A 27182-nucleotide genomic window follows, 5' to 3' on the forward strand; every position below is an offset into this window, starting at 1 on the left:
GCCCTCGATGTAATTTTAGGAAAGACTCAGGCATTTAAAATGAATTGTGCCCTGTTACTATTTGGGATTCATCTGCATGGATGCAGAAGCAGTTAGGTGAAACATATTCCTGTGACCATAACATGATTGTGTGATTATGGAAATTGGAATCTGTGGTTATTGTATGTGCTGTTTTACATGTTGAAACACATTCCCTTGGGGACGTTCCATGAAGAGAACTCTAAATGCCTCAACTAGCTTCCAGATTAGACATGGAAGTCCAGACTGTCTGCTACAGCTGGAAAAATCCCAGGCACCTGGAAGCACAGTTGTATAACTTTTCTGACATGTTTTCTATCCTTGCCCAAGCTCCTAAAAATTATCCTGTTGCCAAAGAATATGAAACACTGTTCTTAATCATACTGTGCAGATCATTAGGACATGAAAAGAAGAACCTTCCACCCCGTTTCCAACCAGAAAGCCAGAGGCTGGGAAGAATTTGACAATGTTCGTAAGAGCAACCATCAACAAGGGAAGAGCCAGTGCTGATCAATCTCCTTTAAATTTTTTGCTCAGGGTTTGTCCTCAAGTTCTTCATCTCAGTCTTTTTCAAAAAGGAGGCTGCAAGGGCCAGGAAGAGGGGCAACAGCCCCTTGACCCCAAAAAGCCTTGTCAAGATTTCACAGATGGTGGAAGAGTTTGTGCTGCAGTTTTAAGGGTGGTGTATGCTGACTGGAGTACACTGCGCAAGCATTCTAGGGTGCGGCTCAGAAGGAAGAAGGAAGAGGATGCGATATTCATTTTGTTCTCTCTAGGGTTGCTAGGTGAGAACAGCTTCTTGGCTTTTCGCTGCCTCTTCTTTTTTCTAGGCATAAGGACGGAGGTTGCGCAAATTAAGGAAGGCCCACGTGGGACAGCCCATGCAAGTCCACAGCTGCATGGACAGTGAGAAAGCCAGCAACAGAAACGCACAGCTTCATACACCAAGGCATTGCTCAACCGGACAGCAACTCACTTCCCATGGATCCTCCAGCCAATTAGGCGACTGGTGACTAACAGGCTGTTCAGTTCAACATGCGTCAGCAACCGGTTAAGCACCTGAACCATGTTCATATTCTGGAAGGAGGGGGTTAAGAGGCAACAGTTGATCTGACTCATCAAACATTGCTATTCCACTAATTAGCATGGCAAACATGTTTAATGTGAGCACAGGGGAGTCCAAAGCACAGAAGCAGTTTTGTAAAGGCAGCAAAATCACTGGCTCAGGTGAGAAAAGCAAGACAGGTAAAGGCTTCACTCCATTCTCTCAGGAATGCTCCCAAAATCCAGGAGAGCAGCGTTTAAGTTTAGTATGCATTTTGCTAAACATAGACAAGCCCCGGTCAGGGAACGCCTGACTTTAGGATATTAGTCTGGAGATATGGCTATGACGAAGTGACACCACTTCTGCTGAGCATGCCAGGGCTGGCATAAGACTGGGAGAAGGAGAATTATGTAAAAAGCCCTGAGGTCCTTGAAAGGAAAGAAGGTGGGATACAAATTCATTCATTCTATCTCACCTTTTTTCCATCTAAGGAACTCAAGGTGGTTTACACAATTCACCTCCACTTCTTAATCTTACCCTCACAACAACAACCCTGTGAGGTAGGCTGGGTTGGGATTGAATGACTGGCCCAAAGTCACCCAGTTAAGCTCCATGGTTATGTGGGGACTTGAACCTAGAGCTCCCAGATCCCCAATTTGACACTCAAGCACTGCACTACACTGACTCTCCTACACAATATACCACATACCAAATACTGCAAACTCTCTCCATATAATATACTGCAAGGACAATACTGTAGCTGACTCTAAGAGAGCAGTTTTCTATGACATTTGGGCTGGGAAAGAACAATGCCAGCAAGCACCACAGAATCTGATGCTGGCACAGAGGCAACTGACATGTTTCCAGCCTGGGAATGTTATACTAAGTGCAGATGTGAACTCTTGAAACTAGCTTTTATTCCCAAGTGTCTAGCCCTTATGATCTTAAGAGATCCATTTTAAACTAGCAGGCAGGGTACTGCAGAATGGCTCAATTGTTTTGCATCTGGACTCTGCATGGTTCAGACCCTTGTCTTCAACATGGCCTCCTAAATATGACACCTTTGTCAGATCTCAGTCCAAATCTCAGCTAAGGCAAATGTCTATACACTGCTGAAGACAAATAACTTCTTCCCTCAGACTGGCTTGCATAACGTGGCAACACACTGGATAACTGGCTGTGGTGGGTTGCTGCGTCATTTGAACCCAGACCACTTCCTGCAGGGTGGCTTGTTTGCAGGCAGCATGCCACCCTGACATGCCATGGGTCCTCAAACTATGGCCCATGGGCCAAATCCGGCCTGCCATGCCCAGAGGTTCTGGATGTGCCGCGCATGCGCCTGCGCCCGCCGCCCCCGCCTCACCCCCCACGCAGGGAGATCACTTTGGACTCGCTCGGAGAAAACCATCTCCAAGCAAGCAAGCCGCTGCCTCACGCACCTGCCCGGCCCGCCCAGCCCTCTCCCCAGCGCCCGCCTTTCCGGCCCGCGCCTGGCACCTTTCAGCTGGCCCCCTGTTGAAAGAGTTTGAGGACCCCTGTTCCAAGGCTGGCTGGAGCCACGATGGGTTTCCATGTTGCCCAACCCCAGGAGACTGGCCCCCCCGCGGGTCCGGGGAATGGCGAGCGGGGGAGGGGCACTCGCCTGCTGCTTCGCCAAGCTGCTGCCAGGGAAGGCCAGCGATTCCCGAGAGGCACCTGGGAGCAAGCTGCCCTGCTCCACGCAGGACCCCTTTCTGGTGGCCACCACAGCTTCCTTCCTGCTCACCACCTCTGCCAGCGACAGCCCCCACCCCAGTTCCCAGGTGTCACACTGAAGCAGCTGTCACTGGTTTGCCACTCGGAAAAAAGCCAGGCGCCAGGAATGCCGGCCTCTCCGGTGCGCTGCCTTGCTGCACGCTCGACAGAGAGACTGCACAAATATTGTGCAAGGGGACCATCGCGGGGGGAAGCGCAGCAGCAGCCGCCAAAGCCGGGCTGCAGGCGGGGGGGAGAGTGGGCACGGCCACCGCAGCACCGAAGCCCTCGGGGATACGGGCTGGAGGACCAAGGGCGAAGGAGACCCACCACGCTGAGCTCAGCTCATGCCGAGCGTGCTTATCTGTTGTGCGCACTGTAGGTTATTCCACCGACCGCCAGCACCACTGTGTGGCTTATTTGCAGTGCGGGTTGTTGTGTCGAGGGAATTCACCCATGATCTCTCGGTCTCCCGTGTGTGAAATGGAAAAAATACTGGTCTGTGAGGTTCTTGTAAAAAGCCTTCCATTTGAAGAACCAGAAACAAATTTAATTCCCTCATCACTTGGAGTTAGACACATAAAATATTTGGAAATTCTGAAACTGTGATTTCCTCATAAAATGATCATTCTGTTTAAGCACTTTTCAAGGTAGACTCAGTAAATTTATAATTATTGTCTGAATAAGTAATACTTTTAAATTAAATATGTGAAACATGTTAACTTTCTGACTTAACAAGTTATACATAATATATTTTAGGTTCCTATTTTATGTTTGACCCCTTGGGATTTCATCAAGTAGTCCATGAAACAGCCAATCATCCTAGAAGCTGTAAGAACCAGGAAGAACTGGAAGCAGATGGTTTACAGCATGTTATCCTGTTTGTGAGGAAGTTTAGGGAAATTCTTCTGCCTGTTCCTGTTTGTGGAGTGGACCTAATATATGATATAAAGGGAAATCTATTGAGATTTCACTTATGCTGGGAAAGATTCCGCTGAGGGAAGTCAACCCATTATATTTAATTTAGGAGCATGTAAGCAATCTCAATGCAAACTCTAAGAAGTGCAATACTTGAAATTTGAAAATGCATTCACTTCTGTGAGTAATTTGCCAATGAACAACATATTTTTTCTTCATTTCGAAAAGCTGTCTCTTAGGGTAGTGCCAAGCCCATGCCTATACCAGAGGCACCTGGCTACTCAGGGTCCCTAAGGCAGAGGGAGCTTATTCTGCCAGCAGCAGTTAGAAGGGTTTTGTAGCTTAGGCGCAATTTCCTAAGTGGTGAGATCTAACTGAGAACTCTGTTATAAGCTGTGAAGTTCTATAGACCCAAGCTTCAGCGTTCATTAAAGAGGAAGAAATTTGGGTGGCTTTTGGATTATAACTACATGACTTGACCACTACAGCATCTAACCAGAACCAGCACAGAAACACTGGACTCTGGAGAACAAAACCCAAACTGTCACAAGTGCGGATTTTCCTCCATATTATGATACGCTCACTCTACTCACATGCTTAGCAACTGTGGATGACTTGGAGAATCCCTGAATGTCTACTGGTACAAGATATATTAGACCAATCATTGCAGTGAGGAATAGAAGAAATAACTATGCTGGGGATTTTACAGAGATAATTAAAAAGCATTTTCCTCATATCATAATTCCTTCCAGAAATTATATAACTCTTGGTCTTTTTACAGAAATCTTACTACATAGTTTTAAGGTATGATTGGTGGGGAGTAAAGGCTAGGTGAAAATATATAAGCGCCTAATCTTAAATTCTAAAAGAAAAGATTCCTAATTTAAAATGGTCCAATTAAAAAAGTGGTCCTTGGTGGAAAAACAAATCCCTCCCCTAGATTTTCTGTTCCCCCTGCTCAGCCTTCACATCTTTACTCAGAGTCGATGCAAAGTGTCCTTCACACCAGCATTTCCTGGTCCCATGTATGCACTGGAGTAAACAGGATGTCAAGTTCTATTTTTGAGAGCCAGTGAGGTGTAATGGTTAAGAGCGTGGGACTGGAACTCAGGAGATCTGGGCTCTAGTCCCTGCTTGGCCGTGGAGCCAACTGGGGGACTTTGGGCCAGTCACAGACTCTCAGCCCAACCTACCTCACAGGGTTGTTGTTGTAAGGGAGAATGAAGTAAACGGCTTTGAGTTCAGTGTGAGGGGGGGAAAATGGGATATAAGTATAATATATAACTAAGTGTTCATTAGAATTTGTCCTTAGCAATGCTGGGGAAGATACCAAAGCTTGGCCCTCATTTTCACTAAGGTTGCAAAAAACTTGCGTTTGAGCTGTGCAAGCTCAGATTGCAGGAGCGCATGTATCATGTCACATGAGGAATGCGTGCCCCTAAAGAGAACTAGCATACCTAAGAGAAGGCTCTAGCTTTGCATTCTCTGTGCATGCCGGCTATGTGCTGCGATTTATGCATTTTAATAAATCCCCACAAATGCAAAGCCTTCTTTCTCACACACAGAGGATTATTCCATCGCATCAGACCCCACCTGCAGTCCGCAGTGGTACACCCTAGGTGGAGGACTAGGCCTTGGTAGCTGCAGAAGCACGAGCCAGGCATGCGAGATGAAAATACACGCTCTCTTTCCTGAAATTTGTTTTGCCCCACTCCCTCCCTCTTGTTTTCTGCTTCGTTCTAGGCACTGCAGAGAACTCTGGACTCAGACCGGCACATCAAGCACCACTGGAATGCCACTGCTGATCACACAGGGGCCATGCACCATTTCTCACATTCAAAGCACGGCGATGCTTTCTTTCTTAAAGAAGAACTGCAAAATGCAGGCTACGGCAAAACGAGGGGGGGACCCACCCAGGCAGCTGAAAGGACGGCCGCTTAATGACAGGGCAGAATCTGACGCTGCTAGAACGACAGGCAAACAGGCAGGTGGATAATGAATCTTCCACTGATGGATCTAAGAGCAGCCGTTTTCAGATTACCGCACACTGGGTTGAAATTGCCCCCTGAAAATCCCCCCCACGGCTCCAACGGCACGTGGGACTCTGCCTTTCTTCCTATGGTAGCCAACTGTGAAATCTCTAGCCGTGCTGGGAAACAACTGGCGCACGCCACCCCGCTCCAAAGATAGCCAAGCCTGACTGATCCAAAGAGTGCCCACAGCATTTTGTTCATCTCCACCGCAGGAGAGCGCCGGGACACGGTAACAGCTGAAGCATCCCCCAAGATCTCCTGGTATAATGTCAAGAAAAGCAATGCCCTTTCCCTCTTCTCCTACTATTTTGAAGTCCCTTTGCTTGAACAAGCACTGAAGTATGGAGAAACTCTGAGAAGGTGCCGTTGCTATCCATTTCCTCCCTTAAAACTATGACATGAATTACTAACAGCAGGCGATGATCAGAACGCTGTCCTTGGACCTCAGTTTTAAATGGTGCACCAGCTACTGAGCACTACAGACGAGCGACGGCTTCATTGCTGTTATAAAACGGAATGACTGCCAACCCACCCACAGCTCTGCTGCCAGGACGGAGAGTTTGAAGCCCTCGCTCACAACCTGCCACACAGAGCGAACTTTTTGCTCGCACTGGCGGGTGTATGTGGTGGGGGGAGGAGTGGGAAAAAGGCAGAGCAGAAACATAACAAATAAAAAAGCAAGCAAGCCCTCAGCAAAGTGCTTACTGCAGTCATAGCCAGACTGCCCAGCTACCACAAACGGGGGGCTCACGTCCCCAGCATATGTCGAAAGCGTTCCACAGAGCCTAATTTAAGGACTGCAGCCACTTTTTCGAGCATCTTTGAAAAGGCAAGAGCAGAAAAAACTGGCCCACCACATGACACAAAACAGAAAGGAAGAAAAGACGGATGGACAGACAGACAGCAAGCGAACTGCAGCTCCAAGAGGAGGCAGCGGTGGCACTTTCCAGGCAGCTCCGTGACTCAACCAGCAGCCCAGGGAACAGCGGCCAAGGAGATACGGCCGACAAGGGAGGGAGCAACAGTCCCGGAAGCGCCCCTTGCTGTCTGGCTGCAGCCGCTTCACCACCATTCAGGTTGCTGCCGAGCTGTGCTACAGCAGCTGCTCTCTTCTGTTGCTGCAGCGACACCCCCTCACTAGCTCTGGAGAAACAAGGAGTGCCTAGCGTGGATTTGGGGGAGTTCCAAGCCCTTGTCTCAACACAGCACCAACGATCTGCCCGAGGCTGCATTAGTGAGGAAGGATTTCTGAAATATGTTCCTGGCCTCCACTTTCTTGTTCCATTCTGACTTGGATGCAGCGTGCATAATTATATGCAGAATGTGCTCGCACAAAATGGGAAAAATTAGGCCAATACGGAGGGCAGCACGGGGAGAGCAATGTGGGATGGGATGTGCGGTGCGGTGTGGTGCGGCGGAGGGGGAGGAAGGGCTCAGGCAGGCGATGCGGCGTTCCCTCGCAACTCTGATAAATATCCCAAACGGGTCACATGGCACTTCACCGGGAGCCAGTGCAGGAGTTCTGTGCGCCTCACCCAATAAAAGGGTTTAGTCTGAACGGCATTGTTAAAACATAGTACCTATTTCTAAGCTTGTAACACATATTTCAGGAATTTTAAGAAACTGAAGGTGGTGAACAGGCTCCTCACAGGGTGCACCATGTATTTCCTACTTCTGCATGTCATGATGCGAAGTGTTCAGGTGGTGGGGATTCCAAGCACCTGCTTTCAAAACAGGGCGCACTGAGGGTGCAAGTCGTACCTGCACACTGCTCTTTCCTTCTCAGCGCACGAGTCCTCTTGCAATCCTACATGCTTCAAGCACGAGTTGAGGGACGGGAGGGATTCCAAGAGCATTTCCAGCAACCCGCACAGTTGCCGACTGGAAAATGGAAGAAAATGCTCTGCAACCCCCCGCAATTCGTCACACGAGTGGAGACGGAAGCAAGTGGCGCAGCACTGCAGCGCAGAGGAAACGGCGCGTGTGGCCTGTCACATCAGGGAGACAGTGGAAAGAAAAAATAGCCACCTTTCGGCCACAGCCTGTTCCTGGGGTGTCCCGGGCTCCGGAGGCCTGGTCCCTGCAGGGCCTGTTGCCACCCCATCGCCCTGCCGCGAGCTTCCTTCACACCCCTCTCTCCGAGGAAGCCACTCCTAGGCTCCCCCAGTATTGGCCAGCAGTGCAAAAGGAACGGCGGCAGACGCCCCCACTGCTGTGCTGCTTCGGAAGGCAGGGTGCGCAGGGATCTTTTTCTCCTAACCATCAAGACGCTGTGAGGAGAACTCGCCTCTCTAATGACGGGAGACTTGCATTTTGAGTTTGGATTATTTGCCTTGCTTGGAAATGAACTGTGAATTAATTCACAATTATTGATTTCTGATGCTGCGTGGGAATGATCTGACATCTGTGAGGCATGACTAGTTACTTTGGCTGCCGTTTTCAGCAAAAGCAGGGGCCGAGTGTGACTTCTCCGTGTGTGTCGCAGTAAAACAGACCAGTGACTGACACTAGTCTTCCGCTATTTCCCATCATTGATCTAAAGCTGCTCATCAAAAAAGAGCAAAGGGAAAGGCAGTAGAGGGGTTGCATTGTGGTCAAATGACATAATGCATTTTGTTGTCTTGACTGCATGCTATATTTGGGAAAATAATGCTGTGGTTTAATTTTTCAGCATCCTGAGAGAGATATAAAAGGACACAAACCAAGAGGAGATATACTAATCTGACTGACCCCCAGAATGCAAAGACATTAAACTAAAAGCAGAGAAGTACAGTGCGTGAGATGGTATTAAATAAAAGCAGGGAGGAGGAAAGAATTTGCTGGCATTTGCTGCACTTATGCAAAATTACCAGCAAGCGCAGCTCTTCCTCATCCACTTGCCAAGGGTCCGCCCACCACTGCCTCCGCCGTCACGCTACAGGCACTCCGCAGTCACAGGAAGTCAGAGCCCAGTGCAGTTTTCCAGGTCTCCTACTTTGCAGGCCATCACCAGCCCCTGGGAAGTTTCCTGGCTTTTGTGACCTTCCCCCATTCCGAACGGCTGCAATGCCTCCCCCACAGCATCATCCGCCTGCAGTAAAAACTTTGAACTACATTACGCTGGCATTTTTGACTCCTTCTCATTTGCCTTTGATATTATTTGCCACTGGAATGGGACGCTCTCCAGAATTTTGGGCTGAAGGAGGTTCCTCGACCCTGCCCTAGATATCTGGGAAAGAAATCATTGCAGAGAGCCTGTTTTGCCTCTCTAACAAGCTTTAATGTGTGACCCAGACTCTAGAATAGAACATGATGTCTTGCATCTCTGGCACAAGCTATGCCAACAGCCTATGGAAACCTCTGCACCAATTTGCGATATGTAAAGCAGAAAGTCCACAACCACTTAGGGATTCTCCGCAGAACACGGCAGATCCAAGCTCAAGATCAGCATGAGCCAGGGCACTGACAGCTCCCTTCCAACATTTCCAACAGCTGTCGCACTGTGCCAGGCAGCGCATAAGGTAAGATTATAAATCCGTAAGCTGATTCGCTTGCCCTCTTCCTCAGGTGAGAGCCAGCACACCATAGACCCCACAGTACCCACTACTCAAACAGGGGGGAAAAGCCTCAGGCAATGAAGGCGAAGCGTCTGTACTAAGCCACGACTGCAGGCTGCCTCGCAGGGCAGCATCTGATCCAACCAGTCCTCATGTCACCTGCCAGCCACTGCCCACAAAACAAACGATCGCCGACTTTTCAACTGAATGGAACACCCATGCTGATGTCCCAGGCACATATCAGGCGCCTGCACAGGGTGGGCAAAAGGTAATCAGTGGTTGCTTCTTGGGGTCAAAGTCCAAGTGCACACTGTGGAATTTCTCTTCCCCTTTCCTTCAGGGCCCTGAGATCACTCCTATCGAAGTTACTCTAGTCGGCGAGGCATGGCACAGAGATGCGCACTGGTGCAGACGGAGGTTGCCAAAAATGCCTTGCATGCCGAGGGCTCAGAGAGTATGCAACGGCTACCGGACACCAAGCACCGAATACCAACACAGTGACATACCATTTAGAACAGACATTGTCTCTGCCCAGGCTTAAAACAATCCAAGCTGGAGGGAGGGAGGGAGGGAGAAATCTAGGTTACAGTTCGGAGAGCTTGCTGGGGAGAAAGAAAGATGCTGCATGCTTGTAGGTCCCTCAGCACAGTGCTCGGGGGGCGCAAGCCTCTGCGTGTTCGGACAGGAAAAAGCTCTACAATCCGTGGGCCTCATTCTGTCTAAATATGAAATAGATCGCACTTTTAATAACCAATAAATGACACTCACAAAGCCAAAAGCCTTTCTTATCTGACTGACTGACCTTATGTAACACTTCTTAAAAAGTCCACATTGCTCTTTAATACAAATATTCCCACCATGCCCTGTATATTAAAAATGTACACTTAACATTTGAAAAAAACAAACAACCCAGCAGTTAAAAACCATCAGCAATATAAGGAAAGGGAATCCAAAAAGATCTTTTCCTCACACAGATGCACAAGCCATGTTTGTGCCAGCAAGCCTTCCTGGGGAGAAAATACCGTCGCCAGGGTGCCACCACTGGGAAGGCTCTCCAGCCACGCCTGCCTCACCTCGCTCATTAGTGCAATTATCAGCTGATGCTGCAGGGAGGCTGGTGTGCATGCGCGCTTCCCCCAGAGCCAGGCGCTTCCTCCAACACCACTCAGTCCAGTGGCCGCGCCTGAAGAATGCGGAGCTTCCCTTCTCTTACCTGTGTCCGAGTCTTTCTGATCTCCATTTGCTCCAACAGTGAAAGGCAGCTTCCGTTTTGTCGCTCTCTCCTTCACCTCTTTGCCGCCATCGCTCCGGTCCAATTTTGGAGTCTTGGTTAGAGAAACTTTATCTTTATCCTGGAGTCAAGAGAACAATAAGGGTTTTTCACAAAGCACCTAAAGGGCCTAACATCTGCAACCTGCAAGGCTAGGCACATTTTCTGTGCCAGAGGCTGCACTGCAGAATTTACCACAACTCATCAAGGCAGCAACACCTGACAAAGCAACACCATTCCATTGGGTGCGGCCAGAAAGCACATTTACCACCCAAAATTAACATTACTGCATTCACCAAAATTCCTAGCTGTTTTTCTTTATTAGAATACTGAAGATGTACTGACTTTTCCCGTCTCCTGAAAATGTATTCAGAGTTTATAGAAACCATACACAACTTCCAATTAACAAAAATGAGGTATCTTCCTCCAAAATGGCAGATTCTCCTTGTGGCACACAGCACTGTGAACTCAAGCCATTAGAATATTCTGGCAGCTTCCCAGCTTGTTGCAAAGCTTCCCAGCTGTTTATAGGATCACCACTCCAGCCAGGGAAAAATGTACTTAAAGCCTATGTTCTGGCCACATCAGCATGTAATCCTGTCTTTTCTCTATGCAGGAAAGGATGGGGTGGAGAGAAGGAGAGCGGGGTGGCCAGGCCTCCCCATCAGGAAAGGAGCAGAACAACAATCGGGGGCTGGCCCAGTGCCCAGCCACGCCCCTCTTCCCCAAACATTTTTGAGTCTCCACACTCACGGTGGGATCCCAGTAAACGGTAATGGCAAATCCCCGAGCGGTTTCTGGCTCTACATCTGGCTGGGGTGGGGGGGGGGGAGGATGCTATTTTAGAAGACCTCAGAAAGGGAGGATGCAGTCCTAAAACCCCAATCTGTTAGATGCATCTGCTATGATCATAAGAGGCTAAGTGGAGAAGCCCAGTAACTGGGAGCCTTTTAAGGAAAACCTCTGACACAAACACAGAAAAGGAATGATTCTTTGTCAGAGACTTCAGGAGCCCTTTAGCAGCGAGTGGCATCACAGATCTCTCCCTCCCAGAAAGAAATGCCTCAGAGGGAGTTCTAGACTGGAGGGCGACTCCCTGCCGCAGAGAGCTGTGATTCCACCAACACAAGGCAGCCTGCCTATCCCAGACTACAGTTATCACTGGAGCGAAAAGTGCTCCTCTGTCAAAGTTGCACCCTGCACAACAGCTAAAGTTATGGCTGCGGCAGGCATCACACTGATGGCTCCGGGTGAGGGTCATGATGCGCCTGATGTGGCTCCCATCATGGGCGATGCACATGGATCAACTAAAACTCAACTATATTCCTGGAATTTGCTTTGACAGCTCAACATTAATTGTTTTATGCATCTTGGGCGCATGCTTTACAAACTGCTTTTAACACTATGAAAGTTCTTTGCAATGCTGCAATCAAAGAGCTTAGCAGGAAAGCACTTGTCCCGGTGGCCTGGGGACAAAGCCTCTCCTTTCAAGGGGAGAGGCATGATAACTAGCCCCGGGGCTGCAGCTCTAGAAGGTTCTCCACGCATGCCCTGTGCAGGCCCTGAACCCATGTGCCTGCACGGGCACCGCGAGTAACTCCTGTCTGCCTGTATGCTGGCAAATCTGGTTTCTTTTAACTGTACTTATTCTCTCTGCAGAGCAGGAAGAGTACATTTTAGTCTTGCTCTTACATAAACAAATGCAATGGTGTTAACATTTCAGCCACCCTAACCTCTTCCTTGCAAAAATGTGTCACAGAAATAGAAAACGAATTATTCTAGTTCATGCAAGACGATTGCTAGAAACCCACATCACTCCCTTCAAACTGAAATCCCCTTCTGGCTGGGCAAACCGCAAAGCAGTGCTGGCTGCCTCGCTCACAGGACTGTGGCAGGTGGCTCAGCAGTCATGAGACCGTGCTGTCACTCTGCCTGCAGCACCGCTTCCTCTTTCTTGGGCCACCTCTGGCTTGCTTTCTGCACTGGATTAAGAAATGTGTTCACTTCCACTGACAGACTCTTGACTTATTTCCCCAACAGTTTAACCATCCTAAATGAAAACACCAAAAATTACATTCCATTCATCAAGCCTTGCCAAACTGATTCTAAACCCGTAAATGAGGTATCTTACAGCACTGCTCCAGCCCCCAGGGTTGTGCACTGTGTAAACAACCTCTGACTGGAGACACTGGAAGATGTCAGTGCGACATACAAACCTGGACTGATGGGTTGCTTAAGGGGCAGAATTATTCAGCGCCCAGGCATGGTTCGTTGCGGGGTTAACCACTCCGTTCCTAAGCCATCGGCCTAGGTTAGCGTGCCACGCTGCCAACCTTCACTAAGAGCTGACTGGAGGTTCTTTATACTAGACTGAGGTGCACCCTAGCAAATGTTGGGATAATTAACCCATGATTTGCTGCTCTGACACACTATGTAAGTCTCTTTCTACATGTTTATAAAGTATGATCTCGAATTCAGTGCATCACTGTTTATTTCCCAAAATAAAATTCACTGAGGAAAGAAGGTGCCTCTTCAAAAATGCTCAGAAATACCATTTCTATCGGAGTGAATTCATATTACGCTAACAGCACAATCCCAGGAACAGAGGTTCCTACATCTTATACTTCCAGAGCATGGCAAGAGAATGCAGACAGCTTATTAAACTGCATGAGTGCGCGTGTGTGTGTGTGTTCCAAGAAGAAAGCCAGAGTCCCAGTTAAACCCTTGAAACTGGGGTTTCCTGAACAATAACACACTTATGCAGAGAGCTCCATGCTGAGAATCTCAGAATGGCAGCAACAAGGGGGCAATTGTGTCTAATGTACATATAAAAATACAATACCTGCATTGTTTGCTATTTAAAAACAGATTTTGGTGGGTGAAAATTCTTGGTTGCTCTCTGTCTCTCATGAAGACAACTTTACTGAATCTGGAAACTAAAGCTGCCTGTATGCTCTGCTTCCCACTTTTTACTTGTAATTTTAAGAAACAGTTATAAGGTGTCAAAACAACTTTAATCATACTTATTTCAAAATAATGCCAACAGCAAGGTAAGCCTCCACATTTCATTCTTGGCCAACTTAGCTTTATTAGATCTGGCCTCTCTCATGATTTCTGCCTGTTGTTTTTTACTGTTTTATTCTAGGAGAGCATTTATAATTTGTAGCTGTTTTATTGTGAACTACCTTGAGTGCAGAAAGGTGTGGGTAGAAACTGCTGTATTTAATGAATTACCGTGTGAGATTTAACTGGTTTGCAGGCAGACTAGGCTACTGCAAGAGCTCTGTATGGGGCTGTTGTTTGGATGGTTCAAATGCTTCCGTGGATGGGGAATGCCTCTGTCCTGTGGCTTGCAGAACACGAATTCGGTATCAGCAGCTCTCAAGCTTTCAAGCAATTTACCTAGTTTACCTAGAACAGCTGTTAAGCTAACAGGCCTTTAATCCTGCTCTGCCCACCCCCTTTAAATTTGGTGTCACACTGGCCATTCTCCAATACTCTGGTACAAGGGTTGAGTTAAGGGGCATGTTAAATATTTTGGTAAGAGGGTCAGTGATTTCACACCTGAATTTTTTGATACCTTTAGGATGAACACCATGTGGACTGGGCAACTTGGTGCTTTCACTTTGTCAACAAGGCTGAGAATATCATCTTTTGCTACTACTATCTGGACTTCCTTCCTGTAAATATAAGCTCAGGGACAAGTATCTGCTTTTTGTTCTCTGCTGTGAAGACTGACCAAATAATTCATTCCACTTCTTTGGAATCTTCCCTACCCCTAGTGCTCCTTTAATTCCATTATCGGCCAATGGCCCAACTGCTTCCTTAGCTGCTTTCTTCTGATATATTTAAACAATTCTTTATTGTTAGCCTTAATGCTGTTAATAATGTGCTCCTCAAACTCTTTCCTTGTTTCTCTGATGGTCTGCTTGCATCTCCCTTATGCAGGCTGGTGGTCTCCTCCTGTTCTTTACATTTGGTCGAAGACTTCCAGTTTTTGAAGGAAGCATTCTTCTCCCCAATAGCTTGACCCAAGCTGGAGATTTCCTGGACTCTGGGCTACCAAACAGAGCTTCAGCTGCTGGGCTGTACAGACATTAAGTAATAATAAATACTGGTTCTCACTGTGGTTTGCACACTATCTGGGCCTCTAAAAGAGTGCTTTTGAAAAATCTGCTAGTGCTTTGAAACTATTTAAATTTCTTGAATCCCTTCTTCAGCTTCTTCTTTACCAGTTTCCTCATTTTTGAGGCATTTTCTCTTTTGAAGTCAAACACAACTACACTTGACCTCTCTGGCAGTCTTCCACCTAACTGTATATTGAATCTGAGACCAGGGTGTTGAGCCAATATTACCTATTGGCTCAACAACATTTACATGTTGCGCTATGCCCTGGCCAACTCCACCTAGGACTAAATCCAGGATTGCCTTTCCTCTGGCTGGTTCCACACCCAGCCACTCCAGGGCACAGTCATTCCGGACCCTGGAAAATTGAACCGCTCAGTCAGAACAAGAATGTATGTTTATCCAGTTGATGTGAGGGTAGTTGAGGTCACCCATTATTACAGTAATACCGGTAATATTACTGTATTGGAGGCCTCCATCCTTGTGATTTTCCATCACAAGATCACCTTGAGCATTCTGGTCGGGAGGAACATGTTCCACGGATGTGTTCACCAGCCTCTATCAGAGTCTGCAAGTGTGCAGTTAGCCCTTTAGGTCATCCCACACTGGCTTGTTCACATGCAATGCTAACCCAGTTTACTAAAGCCATGGTTTGCTGCCCTATCAAGGGCTCGTCTGGCAGACAAAGCAAACAAGCCATGGCTTGTTTTCTCAGTCCCTCAGTTATTTCCTCCTCCACTCTTTCCTGTTCCCCAACTGCCTATGCTGCACTGCAGTACTGACATTTGAAAAGGCTCAGCTTTTGATCATCTTTGCACACAACCTCTGTTGCCATTCTGGATTTGCACATAACAATGCATGGTTTAAACAAACCATAGTTCACAACTCACGACAAACCACAGATCCTCTTACTAGGAACCCCAAGTTCCAGGTTTACACATAGCAATAACCTATGTCACTACATACTAGGTCACTGTCATACATACTTTCAGCAGCATGTTTGTGATTCTATCTAGCTGTATAAATATTTCAGGTGATTTTCTGTGTGGGACAACTGTAGAAGCATTTGGGCTCTCTACTTCCTTGGGTTCTGAAGACTGCATAGAAAGCACCATGTGATCCAGATGACCCACATAAGGAATCGGACAAAGCATCCAGACAAACATGGCTAATAAATATATATACCCTGGAGTACAGGGTGTGATGGCTTTCAACGCTAGCGCCTCTGCTATCCTGCCCTCCCTTGCCATCTCTTTCTCTACAGAACTTTAAGCTGCAAACCGCACTGGGCACCATGAACTATTGGACTGAGAATTAACAGTACTCTTCCGCCTTCTCTTAACTCCATGGCAGAAATAAAGAGTTCAGTATCTGAAGTGATTTGCTGTCATGCAGCCGGGTACAAAATAAAAATAATGGTAAGATTGTGCCCTTCTCCTGACTCAACGAAGCTGAGCAAGCCACCCAGAGATCCTTGGCGATCAGGTGGCACAGAGATGTAATAAATGAAACGAAATCCCGTTTAAGAGTGGCCCCTGATAAGCAAGCCAAACTCTGTGAAAGACCACTCAGAACTCCAGCAGCGTCTTCCTGCAGAGGCAGTCGCCTCCAACTGGCTGGCCGTGCTCTTCTGCAGCCGAGCACACAGACAAGGACACTTGGTGAAGACAGGAGTGGGCTGCACGGCACTTCAGCCAGCGGCAAACGCTGTCTGAGCAGCCTCCTCCGTTCCTGTCAGAGCTGGAGTTCCAGAGTGCAGGCAGGGTCAGGCCCGCCCAAGAATTGCTCCCGGTGCCAGGACAGCACAGACTGCTTCGCCTCTAACATCATGATCCTGTCACTGTTTCAGGCAATCCTGGAAAAGACTGGGCCGCACAGTACATTCTAAACTGGACCCTCTGAGACAGTAAACCTGAGACAGCTGAAGGCAGGCAAGTAGAAAGCATTGACAAACACAAGACAAATTAAAAGCTGCGCTCCAAATCGATGTACACAAAGCAATCCCTGGAAGCAAAGGTCTAATGGCCAACTGCCCTTCCACTTCGCCACTGTTACAGCCCAGAGATCTAAGTTTAACTAGAAAGCAATGAAATGTCGCTGCGCCCTCCTTCACCATGTAATTCCCATCTCAGGCCTGGCCCCTGGCAAACAAAAGACTGCCCACTACAAGGGGAAAAGGGATAGGCAAACAGGGAAGCTCTCCTCCTCTGCTCTTGCTAGACCTTGTCAAGTCTGCATTGCTATGCACAGTGGGAAGGCAGAGGCAGGCACCTGATCGCCAGGGTGTTGAGACAACTGTTCCTAGTATTCCCAGCCTCTAAAAGGTGCACGTCAGAGCTGCTTCATATGGAACATTTTAACTACACAGATGCAGGGGAAAATGGGCATTCCTGTGAAAAAAGCACAGCTGTCTACGCTATCGTTTGTACAACTCAGAAATCTGGAAGGGGCAGTAGCTCCGGACTCCTGGATATACAGTAACCTCCACGCATTATGGTCTGCACCCCCGTTCTGTTCCTCTTCCCTCCCCCCACACACACCGCTATGGAAGCATCACATGCAAAGCACTTTTACCATCCGTACTTGGTGGTTCCTAGTATCACGCACTCGTATTGAACACCTCTTCTGAGTAGACACAACAAACCGAAGACAGGTGCTGCACACACATTATTCTTTTCACACTTCCTTTGTTTATATGCTGCTTTATGTTAAATGATTCAAAGCGGCTACAACGAAGCACCAAAGCACCATGGGCAGGCTCCCCACACCGAAGTCAGAGCTGCTAAGAACTCTGTCGGACCGCAGATGAGCCTCTCCCACCTGGCTCCGCCTCATGCGCAGGGCTTTTACCCCCCCCCCCCCCCCCCCCCCCCCCCGGAAAATGCCACCTGCACTTTGCCTAGGAATGAAACTCTGGGCTGTTGCTCCCCTGGCAAGCCAGAATATAAGGCAAAAGCAAATGCATCATTCTGGCTTGTCAGGAAAACCACCCCCACCCCCGGAGAGCTCAAGTCTGGATGCAGCACCGAACCCACAAGCAGAGCCTCCCCGGCTCATTCAGCCACTGCCATCGGCCCAACGAGCCAAGCAAGGACTGCCAGGCAGCGCACCGGCTCACTGATGTGTTCACGCGAAGCGAATGCTCTCTGCATTTCTGGTTTACTGGGGGTTGTGAACAGGCCCCACAAGTGACACGAGACAAGAAATCGAAGCACACTGCGGAGTGGAACCAAGTGCTTCCTTCGCCTAAAACACTGCACACCCAACTGACGGCTTCCATTGAAAATGCTCAGCCATCAGAATCCGCAGGTGTTGGCGTCACTGGGCATTCCACGTCATGGGCACGCTGGCAACTTCTTTCATATCGGTCCTGGGGAAGCGACATTCTGCAGCTATGTCTCAACTTCCAGTTCTCCTTTTGCTATATTTGGCAATCGCCTCTGCAAATATATATTCCGTTCTCGCACTCAGTCTTCCCAGACAGCCTTAACTTTTTTTTTAAGTTCACTCAGTCTCAAAGGATCAACGCGGTTGTCAAGGTATGAAACAGACCTCTCGCCCTCTGCCGTCGCCTTTTCTGGCCCTGTCACCCCCCCATCTGTGTGTGGGGCGCTCTGAAGGAGGGGCCTGCGCTCTGCACGCAGTGTGTGGATCAAGGATCTAGATGGCGCAAGAAGCCGACCCACGGGGCTCTCCCCGCCAACACAGGAAAGGAGTGGGGGCACCCTCCCAGTGCCCCACCCGTGCCATCATAAGCACTTGGATGCTGAATCCCCAAACAGGACTAAAGCTGCACACAGATATGGGGGCAATGCTCCAAAGAGGTAACTTACCCAAGCGAACAGCTAAGTAACACACAAACATCAGTTTAATTGAGATTTTCTCCATGACTGGAAGCGAGACAGAAAAGGAACTATAGCGTCGTGCAGCTTCCATGATTCACGTGTTGCATTATCAGCCACGCTATGAACCATGATGGAAGCTCTTAGTGGGGGAATTCATCAGCTAAGGCGCACCTCTGTCTGCTTATCAAAACCTCACAGAATACCAAGCAGCGCTCAACAAGCACTGCCCTTGGCAGCAGCAAAAGCCCATGGCAGTACGCTGCTCCATATCAAGAAAAGCTGGCATTTTTGGCAAATAAAATCTTAAAACATTATCAAAATGACAGAGAAGACAACTGATGAAAAAAGTATTCCTATCCATTTCTTGCACTATTACTATGTGGGTAAATATTAAGAAAAATCCTACTCAGAAGCAGAACAGAAAAGTATGAGGGAAGTACCCATCTCCCCATAAAATGGAAGTTATCACTGAACAAAGACAAATGAGAAAAGTACAGTACCTTTTTCCCAGTTTGTTTCTCCACCATGTCGTTGCTGAGAGAGAAATCTTCCAATTGTGGTGTTTTAGAACACCCACCCTTGGGCATCGTTCTGCCTTCCTTACTTGGCCTTCATTTATGCCGCCATCGCTTCATCATCAACTGTCTGTAATATGAAAGGAAACACACTGGTGTTTAACTAGGATCTCACAAAAAAGGGGGGGAATAAAGGTAAAGTGTTAGACAGGAAGGACGGACCGACGGACAGACGGACGGAATCAACCTGAGGCACTGTGCTAGTATCCCTAAAGCAAAGCCCACGTGGTAAAACTCTGTATGTAGTGTAATAACATAGCTACGATTCCCCTGTGAATGTTCTGTGTGAACATCTTCATTAATTCCATACTTTTGTAAACGTTAAAGATTTATATATAAAAGGGCCACCTCTACCTGCAGTATGAAGCAGTAGCAGTGGCTACTGCAGCTAGTATGTTTAGACCTTCTTCCCCACTGATGTTAACCCTTTTAACTCAAGTCAAGGAAATGAGCTCCCACAGCAAAAAATCTTGTTCTGTCTGCCACAAAGGAGCATGAGAGCCTGCACATAGGGAAAAAGTCGCTTGGTGAGACAAATGCCGTGTCCAGTAACACTCTCACACACACTCTTGCATGCGCACATGTGTGTTTGGAGGAACAATAGGAGGAAATTGTCCAGGAATAGGAAAACTCCCAATTCACGACCAATTGGGGATGGATTGGGAAAAGGAGTGACTTAATGAAAGATCAAAGGGATTCCTCCCACTTCCTCTAGTATTTGAGAGTTTTATGGTCCAAAGCCTGATAGCAGGTAGCGATTTCTGCAGAAAATCTTCCTGCGTGCAAGGAGGCCATAGGCCCGCAGAGCTTTTGCTCAACACTGTCTTTTGTCTCCTATGCATCCTAAAGGTTGCTGGACCCTGTATGATCCACATTCAGCTATGCTTTATTATTATTATTATTATTATTATTATTATTATTATTATTATATTTCTATACCACCCATAGCCGAAGTTCTCTGGGTGGTTCACAATATTGAAGTCCCCCATCCAGATTCCAACCAGGCCTGACCCTGCTTAGCTTCCAAAATGAGGCATGATCAGGCCCTTCAGGCTACATGGGAGCTATGTTTATGTTCATGTTCCCTCTCAGGCCGCACTTAACCGAATTCTATCTTTACAGACAATACCTGCCTAAGAATAAAAGGAGGCACAGGAAGAGCTTGTGTGTAACACAAGAGAAGAGGGCAACAGTCTTACACTCGCCTCCCGGGGCAAGATCTGCGCTATCGTGATGCTTGTGCGTGAGCTCCACCACCTCAGCCTTCTGCAACCCACTGGCATCCGGATATGCTGGGCCACAATTCCTGCAGTACCAGTTTGGAGAAGGCTGCACCATGTATTATCAAACACCTGCTATTCACCTTTAAAGCACCAGGAAGCTATTTGCTGGCAGCATGGGTGATCAGAGGGCAAGTGAAGCCCCCGAAGTGCTTGCTTTCCATTGCATTTCTAGCACTCCCTATTTCCAATGGCACCATTTTAAAAAGCAAATTGAAAACATTATTAGGGAGAAGTGAAACCCAAAAAGTATTAACTGGAGAAAATCCTAGTATCTTCATTCTTCCTAATATCAGCCTAATTAATAGGCGTCTTGAAAGTCTGTTGTCAGGCAGAAAGGTGGGAGAGATATTCTAAATAAAGAACTCACTCTAGCCACCAAACACCAGCTCAAGCAAAAAAGCATCATGATGTTTCCAGAAAACATTCAGACAGTGTCTTTCTTCACGCATGGAAAAATACAGATTAGGAATTCAAACAGATCATTAAGGAGGACTTTGAACCGCCATTTGCACTCTGTAAAGCACATACGGCCCATGTGCTACAAAACTGCAACTCCAACAGTAGTAGCAGTAGTTATAATAAAGAGATCAAAATGTTATTTTAGGTAAAAAGTGATGGCAACTATTAAAACTAGTTTTGGGAAACAAGGAGGACCAAAACAGTTTTACAAGCCATTTTGGGAAATAGGAGCCCTTATATCTGGATGACAGACCAGCTAAAAGGCGCTTCCAGAAAGAGAGGCTGACCTTCCGGGAAAGGCCCTGCCTGGATGGCAAGTGAGCAGCTCGCGCCGAGGAGGAGGAAGACCCAGGCAGGCAGGCAGGCCTGCGGAAGGCCTGCTGGGGCCAAAGCTGAGCCGCCTGTTCTCAAGGCTATGCACACACAAGCCAGATGGAAGAGGGAGGTTTAATTCTGTGCGCGGTAATCTGAAATGTCAGCTGCTCCACTGTCTATGCACATCTCCTCATGTGATGTCACTGAATGAGATAAAAATGTCGACTTGTTTACTTGGAGTGTATAATGGATTTGTTTGCTTGTTTATTGTGCTATTTCAGGATGTCAACGTATTGCTGGATCGCTTCTCCCCATCATGGGAGCTGTCCTCTGGGCATCGCAAGTGGGCTACAGGGCACGAACGATCGCTGGGGACTCACAACATGGGAACGGAACGGCAAGCCACCTCCCTCAGCCACGCAATGGAGCGCCGATCTCATGGACTGCGAGAACAGACCACCGCCACCAACTCTCACGCCCACGTGGGTTCAACCTCCCTCAACCAATACCAATGATGTGGAACAGGAACTTTACATATATTATTAGGAACAGTTTTAAGAAAAGGTCACTGTATCTCCGATCATTACTGCATGGCTAATTTTTGTTTTCATTGGTTGGTTTGTTTTTGTTTTGCCCCCCCCTTTTTTTTCTGTACATGTGTTTGAGGTTCTATTCTTTTTTTGTATTCTTGGTGTTTTTTGTTGATGTCTGGTTTTCTTGGGGGACTGTAGAGGTAGAGTGAGGACAGCAGCTGTTAAAAAACAAAGATATAAGGCTTTCAATATCTTTTTTTACCTGAATTTTTTTTAAATATGCACAAATACACACACATTCCTGTCTCTTCCTTTCTCCAAACAACCTGGTTGCCCATCTTCAGAGCCAAACTCTTGCTCAAGTATCTTCTAATCCTAACATCAGCTCAGAGGAGGACACTCCAACCTTGCTCCCTAGGACAAGAAGCGAAATTCCACACCTTAATCAGCTGCAAACTAGGCTTCATGGTAAATCACCAAATGGGGGGGGGGGGATTGGGACTGGAGCAGTGATAAATATGGGAAAGGACTTGAAAGACTTTCTACCTTCACACGTTAACAGTCACAAAATGATAAAGCAGCCAGGCACATTAATACCCAAAATAATTTGCCCTCCGCTGCTGCCAATTCAGACACAGTCTATACAGGATATTAGTACACACACTAAGCTCCTTTGGCCACACGGTGAAGGTAACATAAAAAGCAGCATGAGGGAAAGGGGAGCCAGGACATTCAATCCTCTCAGCAGCTCAGTCATCGACAGCTACATCCAAATGAGGATCCCAGTTCAAATGAATCCATGCTCTGCATGTGTCCCTGCATTTGGTTCAATTATTCTTGAAAAAATATGTTTGCTCTGGATGGCAATGTGGCCATTTGCAACCAGGGTCAATACCTATTTTACAGCGAGTTTTGCAAACCTGATTCACTGAGAAAAAGCCAGACGGATGCCAGATTAATTCTGCACCCCTTCTGTTCATGTAGCTGACTCATTACACTTGGAAAGCTGGCTGCCTCTTCATGTAAACAGAGCACTGGCCTATTTAGCAGCTTGGAGGGAGTATTATATTTGCACAACAATTATGAGCAGGGCCTGCAATCCCCATTTTGTTTTATAGCATATTGTTAAGGAGTCTGAGGTGTGGGGGGGGGGGCAGGGGTGGTGAGAAGAAATGCCATTATTCACTTTGTACCAACTGCTGTCCAGTTTTTAAAAAGGTTAAGTTCCATGTGCACAAAACCTGGGCCAAATCCCTTATAACCTGAAATCTCTACCATCTACTTTTCCTAACTTTGTTCCCTGTGCTGGAAGTCTATCAGCAACATTTCTGTTTTGTAAACAGCTAACTGAGCTCCCTGAACCAAACGACTCTGTGTCTGTCACAGAGGAGGAGATCAAGTAGGCTCAGCAGCGTAATATTATCCCCCAACAATTCTCTGCAGCAACAAAGAACTATTTGCACGTGGCATGCGGCCAAGCATGTTGCAACTGGCTTCCACCATGCACAAGCACACGTTCACCAGCCCATTCACACCGAAATGGCAGCCATTTCCATCTGCAGACCAGTTTTTGTGCATCCATTTCATGAGGCTTTCCTGGGGGGGAAGCACACAAGGAGCACTCCTAAGCCCCTAAATCACACCTGGCACTGATTTCTGAAACCCTAATGCGGTCAGGTGGATGATGCAGGTACCACTGCATGGGGACTAACATCTAAGCTGCCGTGTGCAGCTATTCCTGTCCCTGCGGCCTGACTAGGAAAGAAGCACTTATTAGTAACATCATTATCACCCCTTTCTAAAATACAAAAATGACTAAGTAGCGGCAACTGTAATTCTTAGCTGCCTTTGCTCACCCAAATACTCTGCCAACCCCTTTGCTGCCAAACCTGATGAACAGAAGACCCCTCTAGAAAGCACATCAGAGCTATTAGCAAAACAGCATCCTTAACTGGATCTTGGGTTTTAATATGTTCACAGTCTGGCAGGTAGTTCTTATTATTTTCAGATCTTTAGGTGCCATTGGCAGTGCACAACTAATCTGAACAATCTATTGACAGAATAAATTGCAACAGCTATTAATACCATAAGAAGATCAGTTGCAAAAGAGAAATTAGAATCTGCTATAACATCCCTTAGCATCTTGATTCTTTCTTTCTTTCCTTCACAAGTACACACAAGATAGTAAATTAGACGCTTAGTGATAATTATATGGCCTTTTGTTTGATTACATTCCAGTACTGAGGCAAGTCAACTGAACCCATAAATTACAATTCAGAAAGAGGTTTATCTCAAGAGTCTTGAAACCAAAGACACGGAATCGCTGCTTCAAAACCACTGACCATATCCCATGCAGTTACCTTTGACCTGATGTCATTTACAATCTCCTTTTGGTGTTACAGTTTTATTTTAGATTTAAACTGTTCTAATAATTATGAATTGCCCAGAGAACCATACTCTACAGGGCTGCATACAAATGTCATTCATAATTAAATAGATCTTTGATAAGCCTTCTAAAACTTAACCAAGATCCATTTTTCAAGTTATTTCCCTTGAAAGTCCTAGCATGTGCATATATAAATTGATTTCCCTTCCTTACATGCCCCCCCAAAAAAAGCATGTCACAAATAGTTGCTTCACTGACCAAATTTCAGAACTTTCAGATATGAATCTAATGGTTCTCAAATTACAAAGATAGTTTGATGCCTAAAAATGATGAGACTATTGCTGAAAGCCTGATAATGAAGGCTGTCAGCTTCAAGCTCTATAAAAATATGCAGGAAAATCTGGTTTCAGGAGGCACCTTAAAGATATGCCTCAGGAGGCTGTAACAAGCTCCTGCATTAAGTTAGGATATGATGAAAAGGAATGACGAGAAAATAATATCTTTTTAGATATATGACTAGAGCAGCTATTAAGGCTTTCCATCTTAGCATTCTGAATGGAAAAAAGAATAAAATCAGCAGGATATACACTTGGTTTTGGCCACCTCCAAAACTGCAAATTCACTCTCAAGGTTCTGCTGACACCAGCCGAAGAAAGTGCAATTCAAGCAATTTAGGAGCAAAGCCCTGCAAATGAACTCAAACCCTATATTCATTTAATTGCTGCTGGCTACTATCGCTGGGCTCTCTGCTTAGAGCACTGAAAGCTTTGCTCTGTTTAGCGAGACGTTTCCTGGTCTGAATGGGTGGAGGGCAGGGCAGAGCAGAATTCACCCACAAGGATCCAACGAAGGCGCTTACAAGTTCGGGCCAGAAAAAGAGGCTGCTGGGAGGAAACAACAATGCGAAGGTAATTCTGCCAAACACAATAGCATCATAACTGCCTCAGGAGGAGGTTGGATCACATTTAGTACGACAATGAGTCACTACTGAGAAAGCTGAATTTTTAAGATTTATTTATTTTATTCTTGATTTTAGGGAGCTGGGAATTCATGTTTCATGCTGAAAGATCTCTTAACCAGAGCTTGCTATTTCTGGCTCAGATTTACCTATTCAATATTTATTCACACTGGTTTATAAATTAATGGTTTTAATAGTATACGTAGACCAAACAGTTCCTCATACACTTCCCAGGAGTTCTCAAGCAAACTGACTGACTGCAGCACAGACACACACAAACCTTATTCTAAAAACAGGAGGAAATCAGGGGGCACCATCTTCGTGGTTTCAGGAAACAAAAGGGCAACATTCTTCTGTCTACACTTACTTCTCCTTGAGTTTCTCAGTTTGTCTTTGAGGAAACATACATTTAAGCAACACTTGCAAGTGATCTTATTAGGTAGCACAGGCACCCCCCCCCCCAAGCAGAGGGAATGCTAAGTGAATGAGAAGCCTACAAACTTGTAACCTAAATTTTAGTAAACTGTAAAACCAGAGAGTCTTCCTACAAGTTAGCAATTATCATACTGCTGGTGTGAATTTGGCTTATTTCGCTTCCTGCAGCGTTCTGAGATAAAGGACAAGGATGTCTGGAAAAGGCACGTGTTAAAACCACAAACTCTGCTTTTGTCAACATTTTAAAAAGTGAATTCTAATGCTGTATTTGCAGGGGGAACTGTTTGGTCAAATGCATTTTGCTGAGGAAGGGTATATTCAGGTTACTCTGAAAACATATAGAACACATGAAAATAATTATACTGTAGCTGTTTAATGTACGTGAACAGAAAAAGCCAAGTGATAAAAAGTCTACTGCAAAGAACCCAAGTAATTAACACACCCTGCTGCCACGTTGTACATTCGTATGGTTTGTACAAACCTAGTCTGATACTTCTCTAAGCATATGCACCTAGTAAAAGCTGCCTCTCTTACTATTTTGAAAGATAAGAGGGATCAGGTATCATTTGAAGTGTTCTGAAAGGGAGCTTGGAATCTCAAGGAGCTTGTTTCCTTCCCAAGTACGAGATACAGATCTCTGTGGAGCAGCAGCCTCCGAAGAGAAAAAGAACCATTTTCACAATGCTTAGCCAGAAAATGAGACAGTACAAGAACCTGCTGTTACTGCAAATTTCAGAGTATATGTGGTGGAAACACCATTCCACAATTCTATCATCACTCTTCTCACCAATTCTCCTAAAAGAGATAGTCTATCGCAGATTGTGAGCCCACACCATTGCTGTGAAATATTTCTCATCTCTTTAAGAGAGAGCCCAAAGGCATCTCTCGTGGTACAAATGCAACTGGCCATGTTAGCATTCTAGAATCTCCATGTGATAAAGACTGAATGAAGCACTACCCTTACACCTTTTGGAGCGGACTGTTCCTTTAACATATGTTGCTCCCAAATATTCATTTCCAAGTGCCATTATCAAGGCCAACATACAAGTATCTGGATATGCACTTAAGCACATATGATCCACTGACCAAAGCATCACCACTGCTTCTGTTATAACTTGTCACCAGGAGCCCCGGGGCCTGTTCACTGAAGCAGGTTCTTATCGTGAATGTACTGTGCCGAACGCCATTTCCCTCCGTCAGTCCAATCTTCCATCCTCATACCTCCAAAGCATGAGACGGAAACCTCATTAGATTACTAGTACGGAAGGTCAAGACTAAACCACATATTCCAGGTATTTCCCTTGCTATGTTCTCTCGCATGCTCAGAATCCCAACAAGGGCTCCGCACTTCATGCAACACAGTGCTAGATACCTATTCAGGAAGAATTCAAATATTTTTATTTATTTATTTTTCGATTTATATCCTGCCTTTTTCCTACATGGGGCTCAAGGCAGCTTACATCTCCTCCTCCATCTTATCCCTACAACAACCCTGTGAGGGAGGCTGGGCTGAGAGTCTGTGACTGGCCCAAAGTCACCCAGCTGGCTCCATGGCTGAGCGGGGACCAGAACCCGGATCGCCTGAGTCCCAGTTCCATGCTCTTAACCACTATGCCACACTGGCTCTCTGGGTTGAACCAAATACTGGGCTGAACCAAAGAGAACTCAGCAGATCAAGCCCAAGACATCCAAGCATCCTTCCTCCCAGATCAGC

General features: G+C 46.6%; 1 protein-coding gene across 5 annotated transcripts in view; it reads right to left on the reverse strand.

The window, feature by feature from the left end:
* The window catches only part of ANKRD11 (ankyrin repeat domain 11), a 142638-nt gene that overhangs the window by 29329 nt on the left and 86127 nt on the right, over positions 1-27182 (reverse strand). For 4 of the 5 annotated variants that reach the window (XM_044427817.1, XM_044427816.1, XM_044427820.1 and 1 more), the window contains 2 exons: positions 19025-19169; positions 10498-10636 (listed from right to left, as the gene is read on the reverse strand). In XM_044427817.1, the coding sequence (XP_044283752.1) occupies positions 10498-10636; positions 19025-19111 (226 nt within the window). In that variant the 5' untranslated portion in view covers positions 19112-19169. Of the gene's footprint in view, positions 1-10497; positions 10637-19024; positions 19170-21951; positions 22104-27182 lie in introns of all 5 variants that reach the window. The other variant, XM_044427818.1, reaches the window with a different exon arrangement.

This window comes from Varanus komodoensis, unplaced genomic scaffold (assembly GCF_004798865.1).
Source record: "Varanus komodoensis strain SLA01 unplaced genomic scaffold, ASM479886v1 scaffold19, whole genome shotgun sequence".
NCBI classification, from domain to species: domain Eukaryota; kingdom Metazoa; phylum Chordata; class Lepidosauria; order Squamata; family Varanidae; genus Varanus; species Varanus komodoensis.